Consider the following 22204-nt stretch of genomic DNA (forward strand, 5'->3'; position numbering starts at 1 on the left):
ACACCCCTTGACTTTCTACATTTTGTTGTTACAAAGTGGGATTACAATGGATTATTTGTAGTTGTTCTTTTTTTATAATAAAAAATATCTTGATAATAACCTTATCTATGTATTCAACCCCCTTAGTCAATACATGTTATAATCACCTTCTGGCAATGATTACAGCTGTGTGTCTTTCTGAGTAAATATCTAAGAGCTTTGTACACCTGGATTGTACAATATTTGCACATTCTTAAAAAAATTATTCATGCTCTGTCAAGTTTGTTGTTGATCACTGCTAGACAGCTATTTTAAAGTCTTGCATAGATTTCAAGCAGATTTATGTCAAAACTAAAAAGGCCACTCAAACATTCAACTTGGTAAGCATGTCCAGTGTATATTTCGCCTTGTGTTTTAGGTTCTTGTCCTGCGGAAAAATTAATTTGTCTCCCAATATCTGTTGGAAAGCAGACCTGAACCAGGTTTTCCTCTTGGGTTTTGCCTGTGCTTAGCTCTATTCCATTTATTTGTATTTTTAAGAAACTCCCTAGTCCTTGCCGATGACAAGCATACCCATAACATGATGCAGCCACCACCATGCTTGAAAATATGAAAAGTGGTACTCCGTGATGTGTTGGATTTGCCCCAAACATACTGATTGGCATTCATCAACGGTGGAAAAAGTACTCAATTGTTATACTTGAGTAAAAGTAAAGATACCTTTTAATAGAAGATGACTCAAGTGACAGTCAGTAAAATACTAATTGAGTAATAGTCTAAAATTATTTGGTTTTAAATATAATTAAGTATCAAAAGTAAAAGTATAAATCATTGCAAATTCCTTAAGCAAACCAGACAGCACAATTTGCTTGTTAAAAAATAAATGTATTTACAGCTAGCCTGGGGCACACTCTCCCCCTCAGATATAATTTACAAACGAAGGATTTGTGTTTAGTGAGTCCATCAGAGACCGTAGGGATGACCAGGGATGTTCTCTTGAGAAGTGTGTGAATTGGACCATTTTCCTGTCCTGCTAAGCTTTCAAAATGTAGCGAGTACTTTCGGGTGTCAGGGAAAATGTAGTGAGTAAAAAGTATAACTTCTTTAGGAATGTAGTGAAGTATAAGTTGTCAAAAATATAAATGGTGAAATACAGATACTGGGGGGAAAAAATACTTTAAATACTTTAATGTACTCCTTAAGTACTTTACACCACTGATATTCAGGACATAAAGTTAATTTCTTATTCAAATTCTTTGCAGTTTTACGTTATGTCTTACTGCAAACAGGATGCATGTTTTGGAGGATGTTTATTATATACAACAGGCTTCCTACTTTTCACTCTGTCAATTAGTATTGTGGAGTAACTACAATGTTGATCCATCCTCAGTTTTCTCCTATCACAGCCATTACACTCTAGCTGTTTTAAAAAAAAAAAGTCACAATTGGCATCATGTTGAAATTCCTGAGAGGTTTCCTTCCTCTATGGCAACTTTGTAGTGACTGGGTGTATTGATACACCATCCAAACTGTAATTATTAACTTCACCATGCTCAAAGGGATATTCAATTTCTGCTTTTTTTAACCCATCTAGCAATAGGTGTCATTTGCAAGGCATTGGAAAACCTCTCTGGTCTTTGTGGTTGATTCTGTGTTTGAAATTCACTGCTCAACTGAGGGACCTTACAGATAAGTGTGTGTGGTCAGAGATGAGAATTGATTGTGTGTGGTCAGAGATGAGAATTGATTGTGTGTGGTCAGAGATGAGAATTGATTGTGTGTGGTCAGAGATGAGAATTGATTGTGTGTGGTACAGAGATGAGAATTGATTGTGTGTGGTACAGAGATGAGAATTGATTGTGTGTGGTCAGAGATGAGAATTGATTGTGTGTGGTCAGAGATGAGAATTGATTGTGTGTGGTCAGAGATGAGAATTGATTGTGTGTGGTCAGAGATGAGAATTGATTGTGTGTGGTCAGAGATGAGAATTGATTGTGTGTGGTCAGAGATGAGAATTGATTGTGTGTGGTACAGAGATGAGATTGTTGTCCCACACTTCAATGGCTGTGCGAAGCTGCTGGGTATTGGCGGGAACTGGAATGCGCTGATGTACACGGCGATCTAGAGCATACAATACATATTTAATGGGTGACGTGTCTGGTAAGTATGCAGGCCATGGAAAAACTGGGACATTTTCAACTTCCAGGAATTGTGTACAGATCCTTGCGACATGGGGCTGTGCATTATCATTCTGAAATGTGATGGTGGCGGATGAGTGGCACGGCAATGGGCCTCAGGATCTTGTTACTCTGAAATCTTATTTTGATAGATTGTAGAATAATAGTGAAGACGTCAACTAACACATGGAATCATGTAGTAAACAAACACATATATTTTATATTTGAGATTCTTCAAAGTAGCCACCCTTTGTCTTGACACCCTTTCTTTCACATCCATTTTGTATTCATGTGTTCAGAGTTTGTTAACCAATTTATTGATCTGATTATGATAGGCTATAGGCGAGGCCCTATTGGTTTCGTGCATGCAGTGCGTACATGTTTCACGCAGAGAACAAGGGTCTAGGGAATATTTTTCCTTAAAAAATGTAGGTATTTCAGTAACAGAACTTTTCAGTTTAAGAAACAAGTAAGAAATGAAATCGCTGTTATTATGTTGCAGCATTGGCGCGGACAGTGCAATAAACAAACACTTGCTGCTTGCTGCACCAGGGAGGAGAGACTTGCTGTCATTTATTATAAATGTTTTTACTCAGTGTGGCCAATGGGCTCCCTTGTCTAAATGATTTAATCAAACATTGAGCTTAAATCATCAGACAATCTTGGTGCATATAGTTGATTTTATTCAAATGCATTGGGTGTGTCTATGTGGGGAAAATATTTAAATTGTGATTTGTCTAAGGAACAGACGCCTCTGTCTGGGACAGCCCAAATCTGAAGTTTATCACATGCTGTTATCTCCCATGCTTTGATGTAGTGCCAAGGAATGGTTCTTATGGTTGTTCTCCGCTCTCCTCCCCTCCAGGTGACCTGTATGAGATTCTGTCCAGCCTGCCAGAGAGTGTGGCGTATTCCTGCCGGCCCTGCAGCCAGTCCCAGCCCAGCGCCTGGAGAGAGCTGCTCCACATGGAGCTGAGGGCCGGGGTAGAGAAGGTGCTGGCCTGCCTGCTCACCTCCACTCTCACCCAGCACCTCATTGCTTGCTCACAGGTGAGAGGTACCAGGCCGTACAATGTTTCTTACCACAGGATGCTAAATGAGACAGGATGCGCAGGCTGAAAATAGCAACAGGCTTTTTAACACATATCATGACTTGTAGTCTAGTTTTGATGTGGCTTTTCTGAAGAAATCATTTCAAAGAACGAGTGCAACGACTCTCCACTTTAAAAACAAGTTTATTAGCTGATATCAGATGTACATTTGCAGACAGATCTGCTAGGAATATTTGCCTGTTCCTCTTGAACTGTTGCACATAAGTGCTTGTGTGGCTATATGTTCAGTGTTTTTTCTCTGTAGCGTACTAAATTTGTCCTTATTCCCCTCGTAGTGTGTGACCCAGGTTGTCCCTGACAGTGGAGCGGAGGGCCTGCCAGCCTGTGACCTCCGTGCTGTGGGCAAGAAGTTTGACAAAGGCCTCTACACCACCCTGGTCAGTGTGTATCTATATAGCATCTGAATTGGCAGGACAGGATCTCAGATTTCAAAGGAAGATGAGTGAGTAGTGTCCGCTAAATAACTATGTTTGTATATTTCCATGTCTATTTATGTTGTAGAAATCATTCCATGAAGATGTGGTGCAAGTGGTGCGGAGGCGTCTGGACCAGGAGGAGTCTCTACCGGAAGATGAAAGGCCCACAGCCGTGGCCCGCTCCTACTACTTGAAGGTAATGCGGAGTACTCAGACAGCAACATTCTGGGAGGAAACTAATCTGAAGTATTTAATTGATCGTGTTGCACAGTACTTTCAGTATGACAGAAAAACAGTTGGTTGAACAATGTCTTCTGCAATGTTATCGCGTTTGTCCTGTACTTTAGCTACATAAACACAGCTTTTTTGTTAAAAGCACACACACGTGATAATAAACGGATAAACAAATGTTCTCACTACACTTGGCTGCACTTTGTGAACACAGCTATTTACGCTCATCTTGCTTGAGACATTCTCAACTTATTTTGAAATATTGTGTACAGACTGTAGTTTCATAAAGTTAGACAACACAGACCCTTGAATACCCTCATCCTAACACAATACATGGTCTGTACTCAGTCAGTGACATCAGTCCTCAGAAAATGTCTTGTGGTGTCTTAAGTTGTTCCATATGGCTGTCTAGTCAGCAGAACGGTATGTAATTGGGATGAGTTATGGGGCGCTATGATTCTTGTGGCCATGATCCCCTGGTGGTCATAGGTTCACTTGGTTCAAACTAAAGTCATAGAAGATGGTTGAATCCAAGTCCATTTGTAATGCTTATTGGAAAGAAAAAAGCAGTACATGTTTTAAAATGGCCAACAGAGGAGTGTAGATTCACCCTCTCCTCACTGTTCTCTCTGTAGCTTCTGGAGGAGGTCTTCAACTGGTTCAACAGTCAGGACCCCAAAGTGTGGGACCCCCGATCCAAAGACCTGCCTATGTGAGTAGCAATCTGCTCCTCGTATCTCCTAGTTCAGGGTATCTCAACTGGTGGCCCACAGTGATTTTATTTCCCGTGCATAAAAGAGAAATAAGTGGTTTTATACAAATGTATGTTTTGAAATGGCTGTTTTAGTCAAATTATTATATCTGTTTGGGGATCTTGCGATCATTTTGCAGTCCTGCAAATGATGTGTAATTATGTTCCGGCCCCCTGACCATCTTCTCAAGAGAAAATCGACCCGCATCTGAATCTAGTTGATGATCCCTGTCCTTGTCTGTTAAACCTGGTTTTTGTTATGCTTGTGAACTCTGCGTACGATTAACCAAGGCTCTTAGAAGGTTATCTGTCTGGGAGTTATTTCTCAGACATTGGGATTTGGGGATTTACCACATAGGTTGAAGAAGTTGCCATGTTTTAAGTCATCAGATATTGACTCGTGAACATTTCTATGAAATTCCAGTTTAACGTTGGGTTGTGACATTTCTTCACTACTGCCCTGCAGGAATGTATGTATTTTCCCATGAAGCAGCATAAGCCTACATTCAGTGGAGCAACTGATTTTATGTTTTCTGGTTTTCCACACATTTGTATGACACCCCTGTTGTTCACATCCTGATGGGAAATGATGAGTTGATTCAATTATACTATACTGTCAACAACAACCTTAAAGTGGGGAACAGTCATTAAAATCCAATGTTACAGAAGTTAGTCTTACAATTATTTTCTTATTTTCTTCTTCTGGATGTTAAAACCAGGACTGTCCCCTTCTCTCACACATTCCCAGTTCACATCTGAGGACCCAGAGTAGTGACTTCATTTAGCTCATTGTAGGGTGATTCACAGAGTGGTAAAGGTAGAGTGGTAAGCTCAGGACCTGACCTGCCTGTCACCTTATCTTCTGGGGAGAATGTAAATGAGTGTAATCATAATCAGCTAGATGTGAGTCCCTGTCTCAGTTGTGTACTCCAAGTCAAATTCTAACTTGAGTGTAACTGTGTGCATGTAACTCAGATGTTTGCTTAAACCATCCTAATTTGACTTACGTGCTGGTAACTCAAGTTGGAATCTGGCACAGCATGACTCTAACACAACTTGACTAACTCTGTTTTTCATCTCCTCACCCCTCCATTTCTCCATCCATTCCCTTTCCAGTGGGATGCTGTCCCATGCGGTTCAGCCCCCCACCACTGAGCATGTGTACGCTCAGTGGCGTGAGAGGGAGGAGCTAAGGTCCAGGATCCCTCTGGGGACCCTGCAGACAGAGAACGTAATACGCCTGGAGGTGAAACAAGAAGAAGTGCCTCACCCCACCACCCCACTGACCACAGAGCCAACCAGGGGCCTCCACTTCAGGAAAAACAGGGCTTTCAGGCTTAATAAACTTAAAGGTACTTTACACAACTGAGGGGAGGAAAAACAATGAGAAAGCAAATATTGAATAGACCAATTTCCTAAGGGGATTGTTGTGGTTTTGGTATGATTGTCTGTTCTTTGTCCCTCAGGGAAAAGGGGAAGAGCCGGACGGCAATCCATGTCTGAGGGATGGCCATCCAAGTCTGAGGGACGGTTGTCCAAGGCTGACCTAGACACAGGGTGGTCCAAGGACGACGGGAGGCAATGCTCACTGTGCCAAAAGTATGGAGATGCCAAGTCCAATGTGAGTAAGACTGAATGAAACTAGGTTTCAGAACACTTCTGAGAAGCCCTTGTCAAAAGTGACTTAACGCCCCATCCCGTTGTCATCATCTGACACTAATTAGCATAACGCAACGGACATAAATCTTCCTAGAAAATGTTCCTATTCATGAAAATCACAAGTGAAATATATTGGAACACAGCTTAGCCTTTTGTTAATCACCCTGTCATCTCATTTTCAAAATATGCTTTACAGCCAACGCTAGACAAGCATTTGTGTAAGTTTATCATAGCCTAGCATAGCATTATGCCTTGCTAGCAGCAGGCAACCTTGTCACGGAAATCAGAAAAGCAATCAAATTAAATTGTTTACCTTTGATGAACTTCAGATGTTTTCACTCACGAGACTCCCAAGTAGACAGCCAAAGTTCATTTTTTTCCCAAAATATTATTTTTGTAGGCGGAATAGCCTCATTTGTTCTTCACGTTTGGCTGAGAAATCGCCCGGAAATTGCGGTCACCACAACGCCGAAAAATATTCCAAATTAGCTCCATAATATCGACAGAAACATGGCAAACGTTGTTTAGAATCCATCCTCAAGGTGTTTTTCTAATATCTATTCGATAATATATCCTTCGGGACAATTCGTTTTTCATTAGGACCGATTGGAGTAATGGCTACCTCTGTATTTTACGCGAGAATCTCTCTCGGCGCCACCATGTGACCCCTTACGCAATGTGGCCGCCTACGGCTATTCTTCAACAGAAATGCGTAAAATTACGTCACAATGCTGTAGACACCTTGGGGAATACGTAGAAAGCGTAAGCTCGTTGATGGTACATTCACAGCTGAATAGGGAGTCATTGGAATGCAGCGCTTTCAAAACTTGGGGCACTTCCGGATTGGATTTTTCTCAGGCTTTCGCCTGCAACATCAGTTCTGTTATACTCACAGACAATATCTTTACAGTTTTGGAAACGTTAGAGTGTTTTCTATCCAAAGCTGTCAATTATATGCATATTCTAGCATCTTTTCCTGACAAAATATCCCGTATAAAACGGGAACGTTTTTTTTCTTCCAAAAATGAAAATACTGCCCCTAACACCAAGAGGGTAAGGAAACACCAAGAGGGTAAGGAATCACAGCATGGTGGGAAGAAACACAAACCACACTGACTTCAGAGCACTAAGCCTTCATACCCTTGTTCAACATAACAGCCCGTGACTATCAGGAAATTAAGTCAACCAAATCCACACAGTAGGTAACCCACCAGTTCTGTATTTCTAACCTCCTCCGTGTGTTCCTCAGGAGGCGGGCAGGCTGCTGTACCTGGGCCAGAACGAATGGGCTCACATCAACTGCTCCATGTGGTCCGCCGAGGTGTTCGAGGAGGACAATGGTTCTCTGATGCACGTGCACAGTGCCGTTGCTAGGGGGCGCTTCATGGTGAGGCTTCACTTTATTTGTGCAGTGACGTTCTTGTTTTTCCAGCAGCTGTAGTTTGTGTATCTTTGTCCAACGTCCGTCTCTCTCAAACGCCTTATCCACCCCTATTCTCTCCTCCTGGACTGATCTAACCTGTCTGTGTATTTTGTTCTCTCAGCGCTGTGAGCGCTGTAACCATACAGGTGCCACAGTGGGCTGCTGTCTGACCTCCTGCCAGAGCAACTACCACTTCATGTGTGCCCGCTCCCGCAACTGTGTATTCCAGGACGACAAGAAGGTGTACTGCTACAAACACAGAGACCTCATCAGTGGCAAGGTAAAGTCCTGGGACTACTCAGTAGTGAGACTTTTTTTTAATGAGTTTCCTCACGCATGTGTACATTGTTCTTGTTCGTTTGCAGATCATCACCGGCCAAGGGTTTGAGGTGAATCGGAGGATGTACGTGGACTTTGATGGGGTCAGTCTTCGCAGGAAGTTCTTGACCGGACTGGAGCCAGAAAACATCAATTTGATGATTGGTATGTTGTCTCGACACATTACATTGTTATTTTTTTAGCTCCCTTGAGTACAGGTGTCACAGTACAGTGGGTGGACACAGGACGGGTCATGGGTTTTGCTCATCTAATCATTGTTATTTTCTGAATTCAGGCTCTTTGCAGATCGAAAAGCTAGGTATGCTGACTGAGCTGTCTGCAAAGCAAGGAAAACTTTTCCCAGTGGGTTACCGGTAAGTAGCAGCAATTCATAGTTAATAATGAATCAGAAATTGGCATGTTTAGATGTGGTTTTTTATGACTTCCTTCCTTTCAACTCCTCTCTGCAGGTGTTCTCGCTGGTACTGGAGCACGGTGAACCCACTGCGGCGATGCAAATACACGTGTACGATCCGTGAGGTCCGCCCTCCGGTCCCTGAGAAACCTGCTGAAGAGATGCCTGACAAAGGAGAGAATAGCACTATAGCACACAGCCCCTGCGCCCAGTCAGGTGAGAGTCCTGGTAATGCAACACTGCATCAAACCCTCACTGCTATGCTGAACAAAAATCTAAGTGCAATGTGTAAAGTGTTGGTCCCATGTTTCATGAGCTGAAATAAAATATCATAGCAATTTCTGTATGTACAAAAGCCAATTTCGCTCAAATTTAGTGTACAAATTTGTTTACATCCCTATTAGTGAGCATTTCTCCTCTGCCAAGATAATCAATTCACCTGACAGATGTGGCATATCAAGAAGCTGATTAAACAGCATGATCATTACACAGGTGCACCTTGTGCTGTGGACAATAAAAGGCTACTCTAAAATGTGCAGTATTATCACATAACACAATACCACAGATGTCTCAAGTTTTGAGGGAGCGTGCAATTGGAATGCTGACTGCAGGAATGTCCACCAGACATGTTGACAGTGAATTGAATGTTCAGTTCTCTACCATAAGCTGCCTCCAAAGTCGTTTTAGAGAATTTGGCAGTACGTCCAACCAACCTCACAACTGCAGATCACGTCTATGGCGTCATGTGGGTGAGCGGTTTGCTGATGTCAATGTTGTGAACCGAGTGCCCCATCGTGTCGTGAGGGTATGGGCAGGCATAAACTACGGACATAGAACACAATTGCATTTGATTGATGGCAATTTGAATGCACAGATACCATGACGAGATCCTGAGGCCCATTGTCATGCCATTCATCCGCCGCCATCACCTCATGTTTCAGCATGATAATGCACGACCCCATGTCGCAAGGATCTGTACACAATTCCTGGAAGCTGAAAATGTTCCATTTCTTCCATGGCCTGCATACTCACCAGACATGTCACTCTTTGATCATGTTTGTGATGCTCTGGATTGACGTCAACAGTGTGTTCCAGTTCCCGCCACTATCCAGCAACTTCGCGCAGCCGCAATCTATTTTAGCCACAATCAACAGCTTCATCAACTCTATGCGAAGGAGATGTTGCGCTTCATGAGGCTAAAATAGTGGTCCCACACGATACGGACTGGTTTTCTGATCCACGCCCCTACCTTTTTTTTTGTTAAGGTATCTGACCAGAATATGCATATCTGTATTCCCAGTCATGTGAAATCCATAGATTTAGGGCCTAATGGATTTATTTCAATTGCCTGATTTCCTTATGAACTGTCTCTCATTGAAATCTTTGAAATTGTTGAATGTTGAGTTTGTATTTTTGTTCAGCATACAATATTAGTGTGAATGTGTAACTGTTGGCTTTCTTACACTGCAAAGTGGATATTGGCAAAGACTTAACCGTGGCATAGTAAACAGAGTTGTTGTTGTCACCTCTAGAATCTGATGCCCAAGACTTAGCCGTGGCATAGTAAACAGAGTTGTTGTTGTCACCTCTAGAATCTGATGCCCAAGACTTAACCGTGGCATAGTAAACAGAGTTGTTGTTGTCACCTCTAGAATCTGATGCCCAAGACTTAGCCGTGGCATAGTAAACAGAGTTGTTGTTGTCACCTCTAGAATCTGATGCCCAAGACTTAGCCGTGGCATAGTAAACAGAGTTGTTGTTGTCACCTCTAGAATCTGATGCCCAAGACTTAGCCGTGGCATAGTAAACAGAGTTGTTGTTGTCACCTCTAGAATCTGATGCCCAAGACTTAACTGTGGCATAGTAAACAGAGTTGTTGTTGTCACCTCTAGAATCTGATGCCCAAGAGGTTGACGTGGCACATTCCCGACCCACTACTCCCAGCTTCTCAGCTCCACTCCCTAAACCTGATCAAGGGGCAAGGCCCAAAATCAGGAGACCAGCTGGAGGACTGTTCCGGCCTCTGCCCTCCCCAGGTAACTGTTCCATAGTTGGCTGATGTTGTTTAACAATTGCCAGGTTTGGATCGATTTATAGATATTACCTAGAAAGCATTGATTGTTTGTGTGTCCGTTCAGTTGTCTTCTATCTGTTTTTCCTCTGCAGGAGCTACCAAGTCCAAACCCCACCACATCCTGACCATCAGTGACCTGGAGGAGACACGCAGGCCCCGTCGCCACAGCCCCCACTCCCAAACCCGCAGGGACATGTCCTCCCCACCCCTAGGCTCTCCAACTGGTTCTGGAATAATTACTCTCCGTACTGGGGGCTCCATGCATCCCAAGGCCTCCGTGCCCACCTTTCCGCTGTTTCCCCTAGGGGCTACTGATATCCTGCTGACCTCTCCCTCTACCCGCCCTGTCGGAGGTCGAAGTGCTTCCTCTGCCCGATGCCCCGGGAACATGACTCACTCTACCTCAGGACTCTTTCCCCAGCCACCATGGGAAGACAGTGTGGGCAGCTTCCCTTCCCCTGGCTTGTCCCTCTCCCCCACCATCCAGCACTCTCCTAGACCCAGGCTGTCTTTCGACCTGAACCAGTCAGACTCAGTGGAGGTACCACACAACTTCCTGGCCTCCCCAGAACCGGAGGATAACCCTGCACCTAACAGCACCTCACCACTTAGGGGCTCTTTCACACAATTCCGCGAGGACTCTGACGTGGCCATGGGCTCCGAGTTGAAGACTGAGCTTGAGATTGAGGAGATGCTAGTGAATGAGGGAGTGGCCATGAACTGTGGTGCCCAGATAGACGTGGAGGGCGACGACAACCAAGAGGAGTTCTGGGAGCCAGAGGTTCGCAAGAGGAAGACACGTACAGCCCTAACCCGCTCAGCTGCGTCTGCCAGGCAAGACTGGGGGAACACTTCCTCCGATGAGGACATGGAGCACTATTTTGACTTCTCGCGGACTGTGGTCAGTCGCACAGGCTCCAGGGACCCAACCCAGGCTCCTGCCTCTCCCTCTTCAAGATCTATCCCTCAACTGGATGGCGTGAACGATGGGACGGAGAGTGATGCCAGCGTGACAACAACGGACGGGGCTCAGAAACTGAAGAGCGCCAGTCAAGTTCAGAACCCAGCTCAAATGCATGTTCCGCCTGAAGTAGAAATGACGACAAATGGTCTAAGTGCAGACTCTGGAAGCCCTGTTTCAGATCAGTCGCCCCTTAGCAACCGCCGCTTAGCAACCAGAGTTGTCCTCCCCTCTACAAAACCTCCCCCAGCGTATATACCCCAGGATCCATCCAAAGCCTTTAATGCCGCACAACTGGCTGGGACTGACTTGGACAGTGTGACCTTTGCGCCAATTGAGATCTCACCAGAAGCTCCAAGACCAGCTGCAGTGGACCCATCCACAACAAACAGCCCTGCTGATGTGAATACTACTCCCCTGCAGTTATACACCTTCCCAACTCCTCTTGAACAACAAAACTCAATCCCCACCTTAGAAGCCCAGGAACCAGTGCCGCTTGCACCCCTTCTAGGAACTCTGCCGGACTTTGTCCATACTAAGGTGCCTGATACGGTCTACCCGGATGATTTATTCCAAGGTTCCGGTCTAGACTTTGCCCCTGAGGCTCCACTTGTTCTTGAAAGGTGTGATCCTCCCTCCCCTAGCACCTGTTTCACTGAACTGGTCCCTGTCCAGGTTGATGCTCCCATGGAAACCCATCAGCCTCAAGCTCCAAAAGACCTCTTCTTGGATTCTAACAGCGGCCACTTTGTATTGCCCACAGATGGATCTTCCATTTACATGAACCACTTGACCGAGAGTTCCGGAGATCTCTCGTTGAGCAGTAGTCAGGGCACCCTGTTGGAGCTTCTTCAACCCTCTTCTCTTATCTCCTCGGACTTCCCTAACCCCAGCGTAGCACAGATGAACCCTTTACAAATGAGTCCCTCTGTGCAGTCCTCTTTGCCTAGCTTTAACCCTTCAAGGCCACCTCTCACTAGCATCTCACTACAACCCCTGACATCCTCCCAAGGGTCAACAGTCTTGCCGCCCATGGAGACCTTTTGTACCAAATTATCAGCACCTATTCCAGGCAGTGCCCTTCCACATTTGTCCTCTCAAATTGATCCCATTTTGTCTGCAACATCAAGCGTCAGTCTCCCAACTTATGGATCAGTCTCTCTGCCTATATTCTCCACACAATCCCAGGCCATGGTCTCCACAGCAATTACCATTGTATCCTCCTCTCCCTCCGTATGCTCTCTCTCCAATGCTCTATCCACCCAGTGTCACCCCATGCTCTCTTCACTTCAGCCCTCCTCTGCCCCTGTGATGATTAACGGATACAGCTCCACGTCTCTGCAGAAGGAAGCTGCCATGGGACACACCATCTCCATCAACTTCTCCACCCCCAGGCCGCCACTGGAGCCCCAACAGCCGCTGTTACCTCAGGGACTACCTGGCCACGCTATCCTTACTGTGAAGGAAGTGGGTGGTCCCAACGTGGACCCTACACCTCACGTTCTGCTGGTCAACCGCCTGGGCCAGATCTTTGTGAAGAACCCAGAGAGCAACACCTTCCAGCTGCCCAGTCAGAGTTCTCCCTCCTATAATTGTGTCACTCAGATAGCCAGCCTCCTTCAGAGCAATGCGCTGTCTGCCACCTTGGCAGCAGCTGGTACAATGTCCACCCCAGCTCCAGCTGGTACAATGTCCACCCCGGCTCCAGGGACAGCCATGCCAACCCATGTCCCTAGGATGGCCACGCCTGTGGTTCACAACCCAGGTACTATCACTCAACTGCTCACTCACAACAGCAATGGGACAGTGGCAGCAGTCAAGAAACCCAGGAAGAACGCAAGCGTATCTGCAGATGGAGCTATACCAGGGATGAAGAAACCCAGAAAGAAGAAAGAACCTTCCACAACTTCTGGGAGAAAAAAGTCTGACAAAGCTGCAGACCTGTTTGAGTTTGCTGGTCAGGACGGGAGTTCCTTCATGACCAAGACTGAGAGCGCCCAAGCCATCATCAACCAAGCCATGGCCAGTAACTACACCCCCAACCGGACCGGTCCGCGCATACTGAGTCCCTCCACATTCCGTAACAACCCTTCCCTGAAATCTGTGGTCCTGCCCCCAGGACTACTCATTGAACCCGAGCCCGCAGCCACCACACTGTCTGTTTCAACACCCCGCCCTCCTCGCGCCCATGTCCGTATGAAGAGGGTGTCCTCCCTTTCTGATCGCATTGGTGCCACAAAGAAGTCCAAGACAGACTTCCAAGAGCCAGAGCCCCCTAGTGCTAAGGAGGACCTGCCGACACCCAAAGACAGCTTTGCTGCTGTCTCCAGCAGGGCTGGGGGTGTTCGCATTAAAACCCCAACGGTGAAAGGTGTGTTGGACCTGGACAAGCTAAAGGAGGAGCACTTGAGTGACTCTGAAAGCACAAGGTTCGTCTTTTTGGAACTTATCAGGGCAGTGATCTTATGAAATGAGTAATGAGACTAAATGTACAAATATTATTTTCAATGAATAATACAAGAATAGTCATGCCTTTATGTTTGATAGCCAGTGAGTCTCCTGTAAGTGTTCCTTTTTTATTAAGTGGTTAACTTGCTACATCTGCAACTATGCTAAAGGTCAGAATCATATTGAAATAGATTTTTTTTCACTATTAGCACGTCACTCATGTTTCCAGTGTGGGCCTCTTCTCTTTAGTGTCGATAAGATCATATCTGGCTATTTTTAACCTTTATGCTAAACTCTTCCTCTCCCTACTAGTAACCTATAGTATGATATGACAAATGGAACAAGGCATTTTACTCCTGAAATAGGACTGTCAATATGCTTTGTAGAGGTCAGTAACTATAGAAACCGTTTTGAAGTCATAACTGAGATTGGTAAATGAGTGGTGACGGTTATCATCACTGCATTTTTGCCCTAACCGAAGTGTGTATCTCATACAGTGAGTGATATACAGCCTGTATCCAGTCGATTTCAGTGTTTTCTCTTGTTGTATTCCTCACAGGCCAGGGCTTTGGGACCGCCTGTCGATACCTCGATTAGGGATGGACACAGGTAAACAACAGAACTGGGATGCAGTGGGCCGCAGTGCCCTGACTGACTGGAACAAATACTCCGGTACTTATGTGTAATAGTGCCTTATGAACAGTATGTCTGTATGATGATGACTGATGATACTTCTTATACCTGTACAATGTAAACAAGTGTGCCTGATTTGAAAATACCCTGTGGTATTTCCATCCTGTCAGGTGCTGTATCGTGCTCAGATGATGAGCTGCTGCCCTCAGACGATGAGTGTCCCCCCAGCCGAGATCAGCCCCACCTCCGTTTTGAGATCAAAAGCGATGACGGCTTCAGTGTGGAGGCAGACAGCGTAGAGGGTGAGGTTTCAGGGAGGAAAGGGCAAATGAATAGACTTCATGTGTCTTACCTGTAGTGTTCATTTACCCAATACTCAAGGCAATGATTTCTGCACAAATACCCACTATTTCTACATACAGTTGAAGTCGGAAGTTTACAAACACATAGGTTGGCGTCATTAAAACTCGTTTTTCAATCACTCCACAAATTTCTTGTTAACCTCTTAAGTCGACCCTCTACTTTTATGAACATTCTGTTAAAAATCGCGCAACATTTCAGCGCCCTGCTACTCATGCCAGGAATATAGTATATGCATTTGCTTAGTCTGTGTGGATAGAAAACACTCAGACGTTTATAAAACTGGTTAAATCACTGCTGTGGCTTTACCAGAACGGCATTTACATCGAAAAGCACAGGAAAAACTGATCACTGAAAATGGGAAAATATATCCATGCGCTACTTGAACCCATTGATAAAGGTGAACCACAATTAATTGACTGAGGTTGCAGTACCTACAGCTTCCACACGGTGTCTAGAGTCTTGTCATTTCCCTTCTGGTTTTTTCTTGGTCAAACACATGCAGGGCACCGTATTTCTTCAGGTCTAGGACCGGATATTTTCGTTGAGTTTCTAGCCGGACATTTTTCCAGACGGACAGCTAATGATCTTTACATCGCCTCCTGATGAATTTTATCGCTTATTAACGTTTACTAATACCTAAAGTTGCATTACAAACGTATTTCGAAGTGTTTTGTGAAAGTTTATCGTCGACTTTTTGAATTTTAAAAAATGACGTTACGTTTTGAAACAATGTTTTTTTCGTTTATCACACAGTCTACATATAACGATATCTAGGCTTTATATCGACCGATTTAATCGAAATAAAGACCCAAATAGTGTTTATGGGACATCTAGGAGTGCCAACAAAGAAGATGGTGAAAGGTAATGAATGTTTTCTATTTTATTGTGCGGTTTGTGTAACGCCGAAATGCTAATTATTTTGTTTACGTCCCCTGTGGGTCTTTTGGGGTGTTACATGCTATCAGATAATAGCTTCTCATGCTTTCGCCGAAAAGCATTTTAAAAATCTGACTTGTTGCCTGGATTCACAACGAGTGTAGCTTTAATTCGATACCCTGCATGTGTATTTTAATGAACTTTTGAGTTTTAACTAATACTATTAGCATTTAGCGTAGCGCATTTGCATTTCCAGAGCTCTAGTTGAGACGCAAGCATCCCGAGTAGAAGCAAGAGGTTAACCTCACTAGGGTATGTGGGACGGTAGCGTCTCACCTCATCAACAGCCAGTGAAACTGCATGGCGCCAAATTCAAAACAACAGAAATCCCTAAATTAAAATTCCTCAAACATACATTTATTTTACACCATTTTAAAGACACACTTGTTGTAAATCCAGCCACAGTGTCCGATTTCAAAAAGGCTTTACGACGAAAGCAAACCGAACGATTATGTTAGGTCAGAGCCAAGTCACAGAAAAACACAGTCATTTTTCCAGCCAAAGAGAGTCACAAAAAACAGAAATATAGATCAAATTAATCACTAACCTTTGATGATCTTCATCAGATGACACTCATAGGACTTCATGTTACACAATACATGTATGTTTTGTTCATTAAAGTTCATATTTATATCCAAAAATCCGAGTTTACATTGGCGCCTTATGTTCAGTAGTTCCAAAACATCCGGTGATTTTGCAGAGAGCCACATCAATTTACAGAAATAGTCATCATAAATGTTGATGAAAATACAAGTGTTATACATGGAATTTTAGATCCACTTCTCCTTAATTAATGCAACCGCTGTGTCAGGTCTTTAAAAAACTTTACGGAAAAAGCAAACCATGCAATAATCTGAGTACGGTGCTCAGACGACAAAACTACCCAAAAACATATTCGCCATGTTGGAGTCAACATTATAAATATTAACTTACCTTTGATGATCTTCATCAGAATGCACTCCCAGGAATCCCAGTTCCACAACAAATGTTTGTTTTGTTTGATAATGTCCATCATTTTTGTCAAAATTCCTCGTTTTTCGCGCGTTCAGTACACAATCTAAACTCACGACACATGTGCAAGTCCAGCGGACCGTACGGACAAAAAGTTCCGTTACAGTTCGTAGAAACATGTCAAATGATGTATAGAATCAATCTTTAGGATGTTTTTATCATAAATCTTCAATAATGTTTCAACCGGAGAATTCCTTTGTCTGTAGAAAAGCAATGCAATGCAAGCTACCTCTCATGTGAATGCTCGTGATCAGCTCGTGGCTCTCTGGCAGACCTCTGACTCATTCCCCTCTCATTCGGCCCCACTTCACTTTAGAAGCATCAAACAAGGTTCGAAACATCTAGTGAAAGCCTTTGGAAGTTCAACATGACCCCATTTCCACTGTATCTTGGATAAGCAAAGAGTTAAACCTACAAACCTCAGATTAACCACTTCCTGGTTGGATTTTTTTTCCGGTTTTTGCCTGCCATATCAGTTCTGTTATACTCACAGACATCATTCAAACAGTTTTAGAAACTCCAGAGTGTTTTCTATCCAAATCTACACATAATATGCATATCCTAGGATCTGCAGTAGCAGGCAGTTTACTCTGGTCACGCTTTTCATCCGGACGTGAAAATACTGCCCCCTACCCCAAAGAAGTTAACAAACTACAGTTTTGGCAAGTCAGTTAGGACGTCTACTTTCCCAACAATTGTTTACTGCAGATTATTTCACTTATAATTCACTGTATCACAATTCCAGTGGGTCAGAAGTTTACATACACTAAGTTGACTTTGGAAAATTCCAGAAAATTATGTCATGGCCTGAGAAGCTTCTGATAATTGGCTAATTGACGTAATTTGAGTCAATTGGAGGTGTACCTGTGGATGGGCCTACCTTCACACTCAGTGCCTCTTTGCTTGAGATCATGGGAAAATCAAAAGCAATCAGCCAAGACCTTAAAAAAAACATTGTCGACCTCCAAAAGTCTGGTTCAGCCTTGGGAGCAATTTCCAAACGCCTGAAGGTACCACGTTCATCTGTACAAACAATAGTATGCTAGTATAAACACCATGGGACCACGCAGCCGTCATACCGCTCAGGAAGGAGACGCGTTCTGTCTCCTAGAGATGAACGTACTTTGGTGCAAATCAGTCCCAAAGCAACAGCAAAGGACCTTGTGAAGATGCTGGAGGAAACTGGTACAAAAGTAACTATATCCACAGTAAAAAACGAGTCCTATATCGACATAACCTGAAAGGCCACTCAGCAAGGAAGAAGCCACTGCTCCAAAACCGCCATAAAAAAGACAGACTACGGTTTGCAACTGCACATAGGGACAAAGATTGTACTTTTTGGAAAAATATCCTCTGGTCTGATGAAACAAAAATAGAACTGGCCATAATGACCATCGTTATGTTTAGAGGGAAAAGGGGGAGGCTTGCAAGCCGAAGAACACCATCCCAACCGTGAAGCACGGGGTGGCAGCATCATGGTGTGGGGGTGCTTTGCTGCAGGAGGGACTGGTGCACTTCACAAAATAGATAGCATCATGAGGAAAGAAAATGTAAGTAATATTTAAGCAACATCTCACGACATCAGTCAGGAAGTTAAAGCTTGGTCGCAAATGGGTCTTCCAAATGGACAATGACCCCAGGCATACTTCCAAAGTTGTGGCAAAATGGCTTAAGGACAACAAAGTCAAGGTATTGGAGTGGCCATCACAAAGCCCTGACCTCAATCCTATAGAAAAATTGTGGGCAGAACTGAAAAAGTGTTTGTGAGCAAGGAGGCCTACAAACCGGACTAAGTTACACCAGCTCTGTCAGGAGGAATGGGTCAAAATTCACCCAACTTATTGTTGGAAGCTTGTGGAAGGCTACCCAAAACGTTTGACCCAAGATAAACAATTTAAAGGCAATGCTACCAAATACTAATTGAATGTATGTAAGCTTCTGACCCACTGGGAATGTGATGAAATAAATCGTTTTCTACTATTATTCTGACATTTCACATTCTTAAAATAAAGTGGTGATCCTAACTGACAGGGATCTTTACTAGGATTAAATGTCAGGAATTGTGAAAAACTGAGTTGAAATGTATTTGGCTAAGGTGTATGGAAACTTCGGACATCGACTGTATGACTAAACATAAGATTATGACACATTCTTTCTCGTAATCAGCTAGAATGAACTTGTGTAATAAACCATCAAGCACAAAATGTTGGCTGTTTTCCATATGTTTTCCATTTGTGTGTTATTCTGTGTTACTCACGTTTTACTCTTCTCTTCCTCTTCCCCCTCCTTTCCCTCAGAGGCCTGGAGGGCAGTGATAGACTGTGTCCAGGAGGCGCGGGCAGGGGCCAGGCTTCGGCAGCTGTCCTTCTCTGGGATGACAGGTGCCCGTATGCTGGGCCTGCTCCACGACACAGTGGTCTTCCTGGTGGAGCAACTCCAGGGGGCCCGCCGCTGCCATAGCCACGCCTTCCGCTTCTTTAAACAGATCAGCCAAGAGGAGGACCTGCCTGTCAACCCCTCTGGATGTGCCCGCTCTGAGGTCTACCTCAGGTCAGTGTCCCGGTGTCTGTTCACTACAGGGGCCCTGGAAGTTAAATATAGAAAATATAAGGGAAGTCATTATTTTGTCATGTAAATTGAGTCTGAGATGTCTTACAGATTAATCTTACATATCTTGTAAACATTTCACCAATACTTCCTAGGTATCATGAGTAGGGTTGCAAAGTGTCAAACTTTTCGGGAATTTTTCCATGGGAAGTTAAGCCTGGGAATTTTGCTTAAATTCATCAAAAAAGTTAGCTTATAACAATGAACCTTTTTTGTGGGATACACATAAGGCAATTCTAGGTCTGGTGGCATATTTTGGTTAAACTATCCCCAATTCAATGGAATTACAACCCTCTGCATGCACAGTGCATTCTTCCATCACATGTGCAGTGTACTCTTCCATCAAGATTCTCAAGATCTTGCACACTAATGAGATGCTATTGAGCCCACACTACTACACTGTCTGAGCCAAGGACTACATGCTTTCTGGTAAGTTTAGATTACAATACTGGGTGGGGTGAATATATTTTATATGACAAACATGATTTTTAGTAAATGGTAGTCTACAGCAAAGTGTGTTTAAATCATTTCTAACTGGTTAACAATTTCTGCTAGTTAGTGTTTGCTACCATGTGGGTTTCAGCTTGCTTGAGCCTGCTAACTGAGAAGTATTAATTCACCCGTTTCCATACATGTTTCATTTTAAAACATTTATCTTACAAAGGAGTTGTTTAATCTAACTGTTTAACTATTTATCTGTACATGGAATTGTATTTTGGTTTTTCTTACAATTCTTTTCTAATCTTTACAGGAAAATGCCACAGGCACTATCTGATGTGTGGAGACATTTCACTGCAGCTAATGTAGAAGGAAAAGTTGTGCACATTTGCAAATACTGTGCCAAATCATATGAAGAATGCAACAAAGATGCAGAATCATCTGGCCAAGTGCATAAAGTTCCCTCAGCGCTCACAACAAGCAACCTCTGACAAAAGTCCCTCTACTTCTATTTGAGGTGAAAATGATGAGACACCTTATCGATAGCAACAGCTCATGGTCCTCCTGGAATCAGAAGTTTCTTTGACTCAATGGAGGAACGTAGTCAGAGAAATGCTGATGAATGTCTTGCCTGAGCTGTGCATGCAACTGGTTCACCTCGGATGCCCACAGGCAATGTGTATTGGAAGAGATTTCTGAATGTTCTTCGCCTAGCATTCACCCCTCCAACCATACATGCTTTATCTACTCATTTGCTGGATGAGGTCAAGCAAATCATAGAGAAAGCAGGCTGTATTGCAATCACCTCTGATGGGTGGTTGAATGTTCGTGGGCAAGGAATAATTAACTACATGATCTCCACCCCTCAACCAGTATTCTATAAGAGCACAGACACAAGGGACAGATGAGCTGAAGGCAGTCATCAATGACCTTGGACCACAGAAGGTATTTGCACTGGTGACTGACAATGCTGCAAACTTGAAGGCTGCTTGGTCTAAAGTGGAGGAGTCCTACCCTCACATTACACCTATTGGCTGTGCTGCTCATGCTTTGAATCTGCTCCTCAAGGACATCATGGCACTGAAAACAATGGATACACTCTACAAGAGAGCCAAGGAAATGGTTAGGTATGTGAAGGGTCATCAAGTTATAGCAGCAATCTATGTCACCAAGAAAAGTGAGAAGAATAAGAGCCCCACATTGAAGCTGCCCAGCAGCACCCGTTGGTGTGGTGTTGTCATCATGTTTGACAGTCTCCTGGAGGGGAAGGAGTCTCTCCTAGAAATGGCCATATCACAGTCTGCCGATATGGACAGCCCCATCAAGAGGATCCTCCTGGAGGATGTATTTTGGGAGAGTGGTGAGCAGCCTGAAACTCCTGAAACCTATAGCAGTAGCCATTGCACGGATTGAGGGAGACAATGTCATCCTGTCTGATGTTCAGACTCTGCTTGCAGATGAAAGAGAAGAAATCCGTACTGCCCTGCCCACTTCACTGTTGCTCCGAGCAGAGGAAACTGCAGTTCTGAAATCCTGAAGCCCATACACGCCACAGCGTACATGTTGGACCCCAAGTATGCTGGCAAGAGCATCCTGTCTGGTGCAGATATCAACAAGGCCTATGGTGTCATCACTACCGTGTCCTCGCCACCTTGGCCTGGATGAGGGCAAGGTTCTTGGCAGTCTGGCGAAGTACACTTCCAAGCAAGGGCTTTGGGATGGAGATGCAATATGGCAGTCGTGGCAACATATCTCATCAGCCACCTGGTGGAAGGGGCTTTGTGGATCTGAGGCTCTTTCCCCTGTTGTCTCCATCATCCTCCAAATCCCACCAACATCAGCTGCCTCAAAGCGCAACTGGTCCTTGTTTGGTAGCACACACACCAAAGCAGGCAACAGGCTGACCAATATAAGGGTTGAAAAATTGGTGGCCAGCCGGGCAAATTTGAGGCTTTTTGAGCCTGACAACGAACAATCCTTAACAAGGTTGGAAAGTGATAGTGAAGATGAGGCCTCAGAATCTGATGTTCAAGAGGTGGACATTGAGGAGGTCCAGGGAGAAGACATGGAAGCCTGAGAGGAAGACAACTAAAGCTTTAGTTTCTAGACTGTCATTTTACAGATGTATGTTGAAAATGTTTTTGGGAGATGCGATTGATCATTCAATATTCCCTTTCGTTTTGTTCAGTGAAATCATGCCATGTGAAGAGTCAACTCATTTAATTAAAGTTAAATTCGTAACCAAGTTTTTT

The 22204-nt window shown here is 44.0% G+C and overlaps 1 protein-coding gene across 3 annotated transcripts in view; it reads left to right on the forward strand.

Moving 5' to 3' along the window:
- The window catches only part of kmt2bb (lysine (K)-specific methyltransferase 2Bb), a 59031-nt gene that overhangs the window by 31791 nt on the left and 5036 nt on the right, over positions 1-22204 (forward strand). For 2 of the 3 annotated variants that reach the window (XM_029679207.2, XM_029679208.2), the window contains exons 15-30: positions 3022-3206; positions 3544-3645; positions 3770-3880; positions 4551-4627; positions 5783-6018; positions 6133-6287; positions 7575-7712; positions 7870-8028; positions 8114-8231; positions 8362-8440; positions 8537-8697; positions 10374-10517; positions 10648-13945; positions 14524-14636; positions 14768-14899; positions 19205-19457. In XM_029679207.2, coding sequence (XP_029535067.2) covers positions 3022-3206; positions 3544-3645; positions 3770-3880; positions 4551-4627; positions 5783-6018; positions 6133-6287; positions 7575-7712; positions 7870-8028; positions 8114-8231; positions 8362-8440; positions 8537-8697; positions 10374-10517; positions 10648-13945; positions 14524-14636; positions 14768-14899; positions 19205-19457 — 5461 coding nt within the window. The remainder of the gene's footprint in view (positions 1-3021; positions 3207-3543; positions 3646-3769; positions 3881-4550; positions 4628-5782; positions 6019-6132; positions 6288-7574; positions 7713-7869; positions 8029-8113; positions 8232-8361; positions 8441-8536; positions 8698-10373; positions 10518-10647; positions 13946-14523; positions 14637-14767; positions 14900-19204; positions 19458-22204) is intronic. The other variant, XM_029679209.2, reaches the window with a different exon arrangement.

This window comes from Oncorhynchus nerka, linkage group LG14, assembly GCF_034236695.1.
Source record: "Oncorhynchus nerka isolate Pitt River linkage group LG14, Oner_Uvic_2.0, whole genome shotgun sequence".
Taxonomy (NCBI): Eukaryota; Metazoa; Chordata; class Actinopteri; order Salmoniformes; family Salmonidae; genus Oncorhynchus; species Oncorhynchus nerka.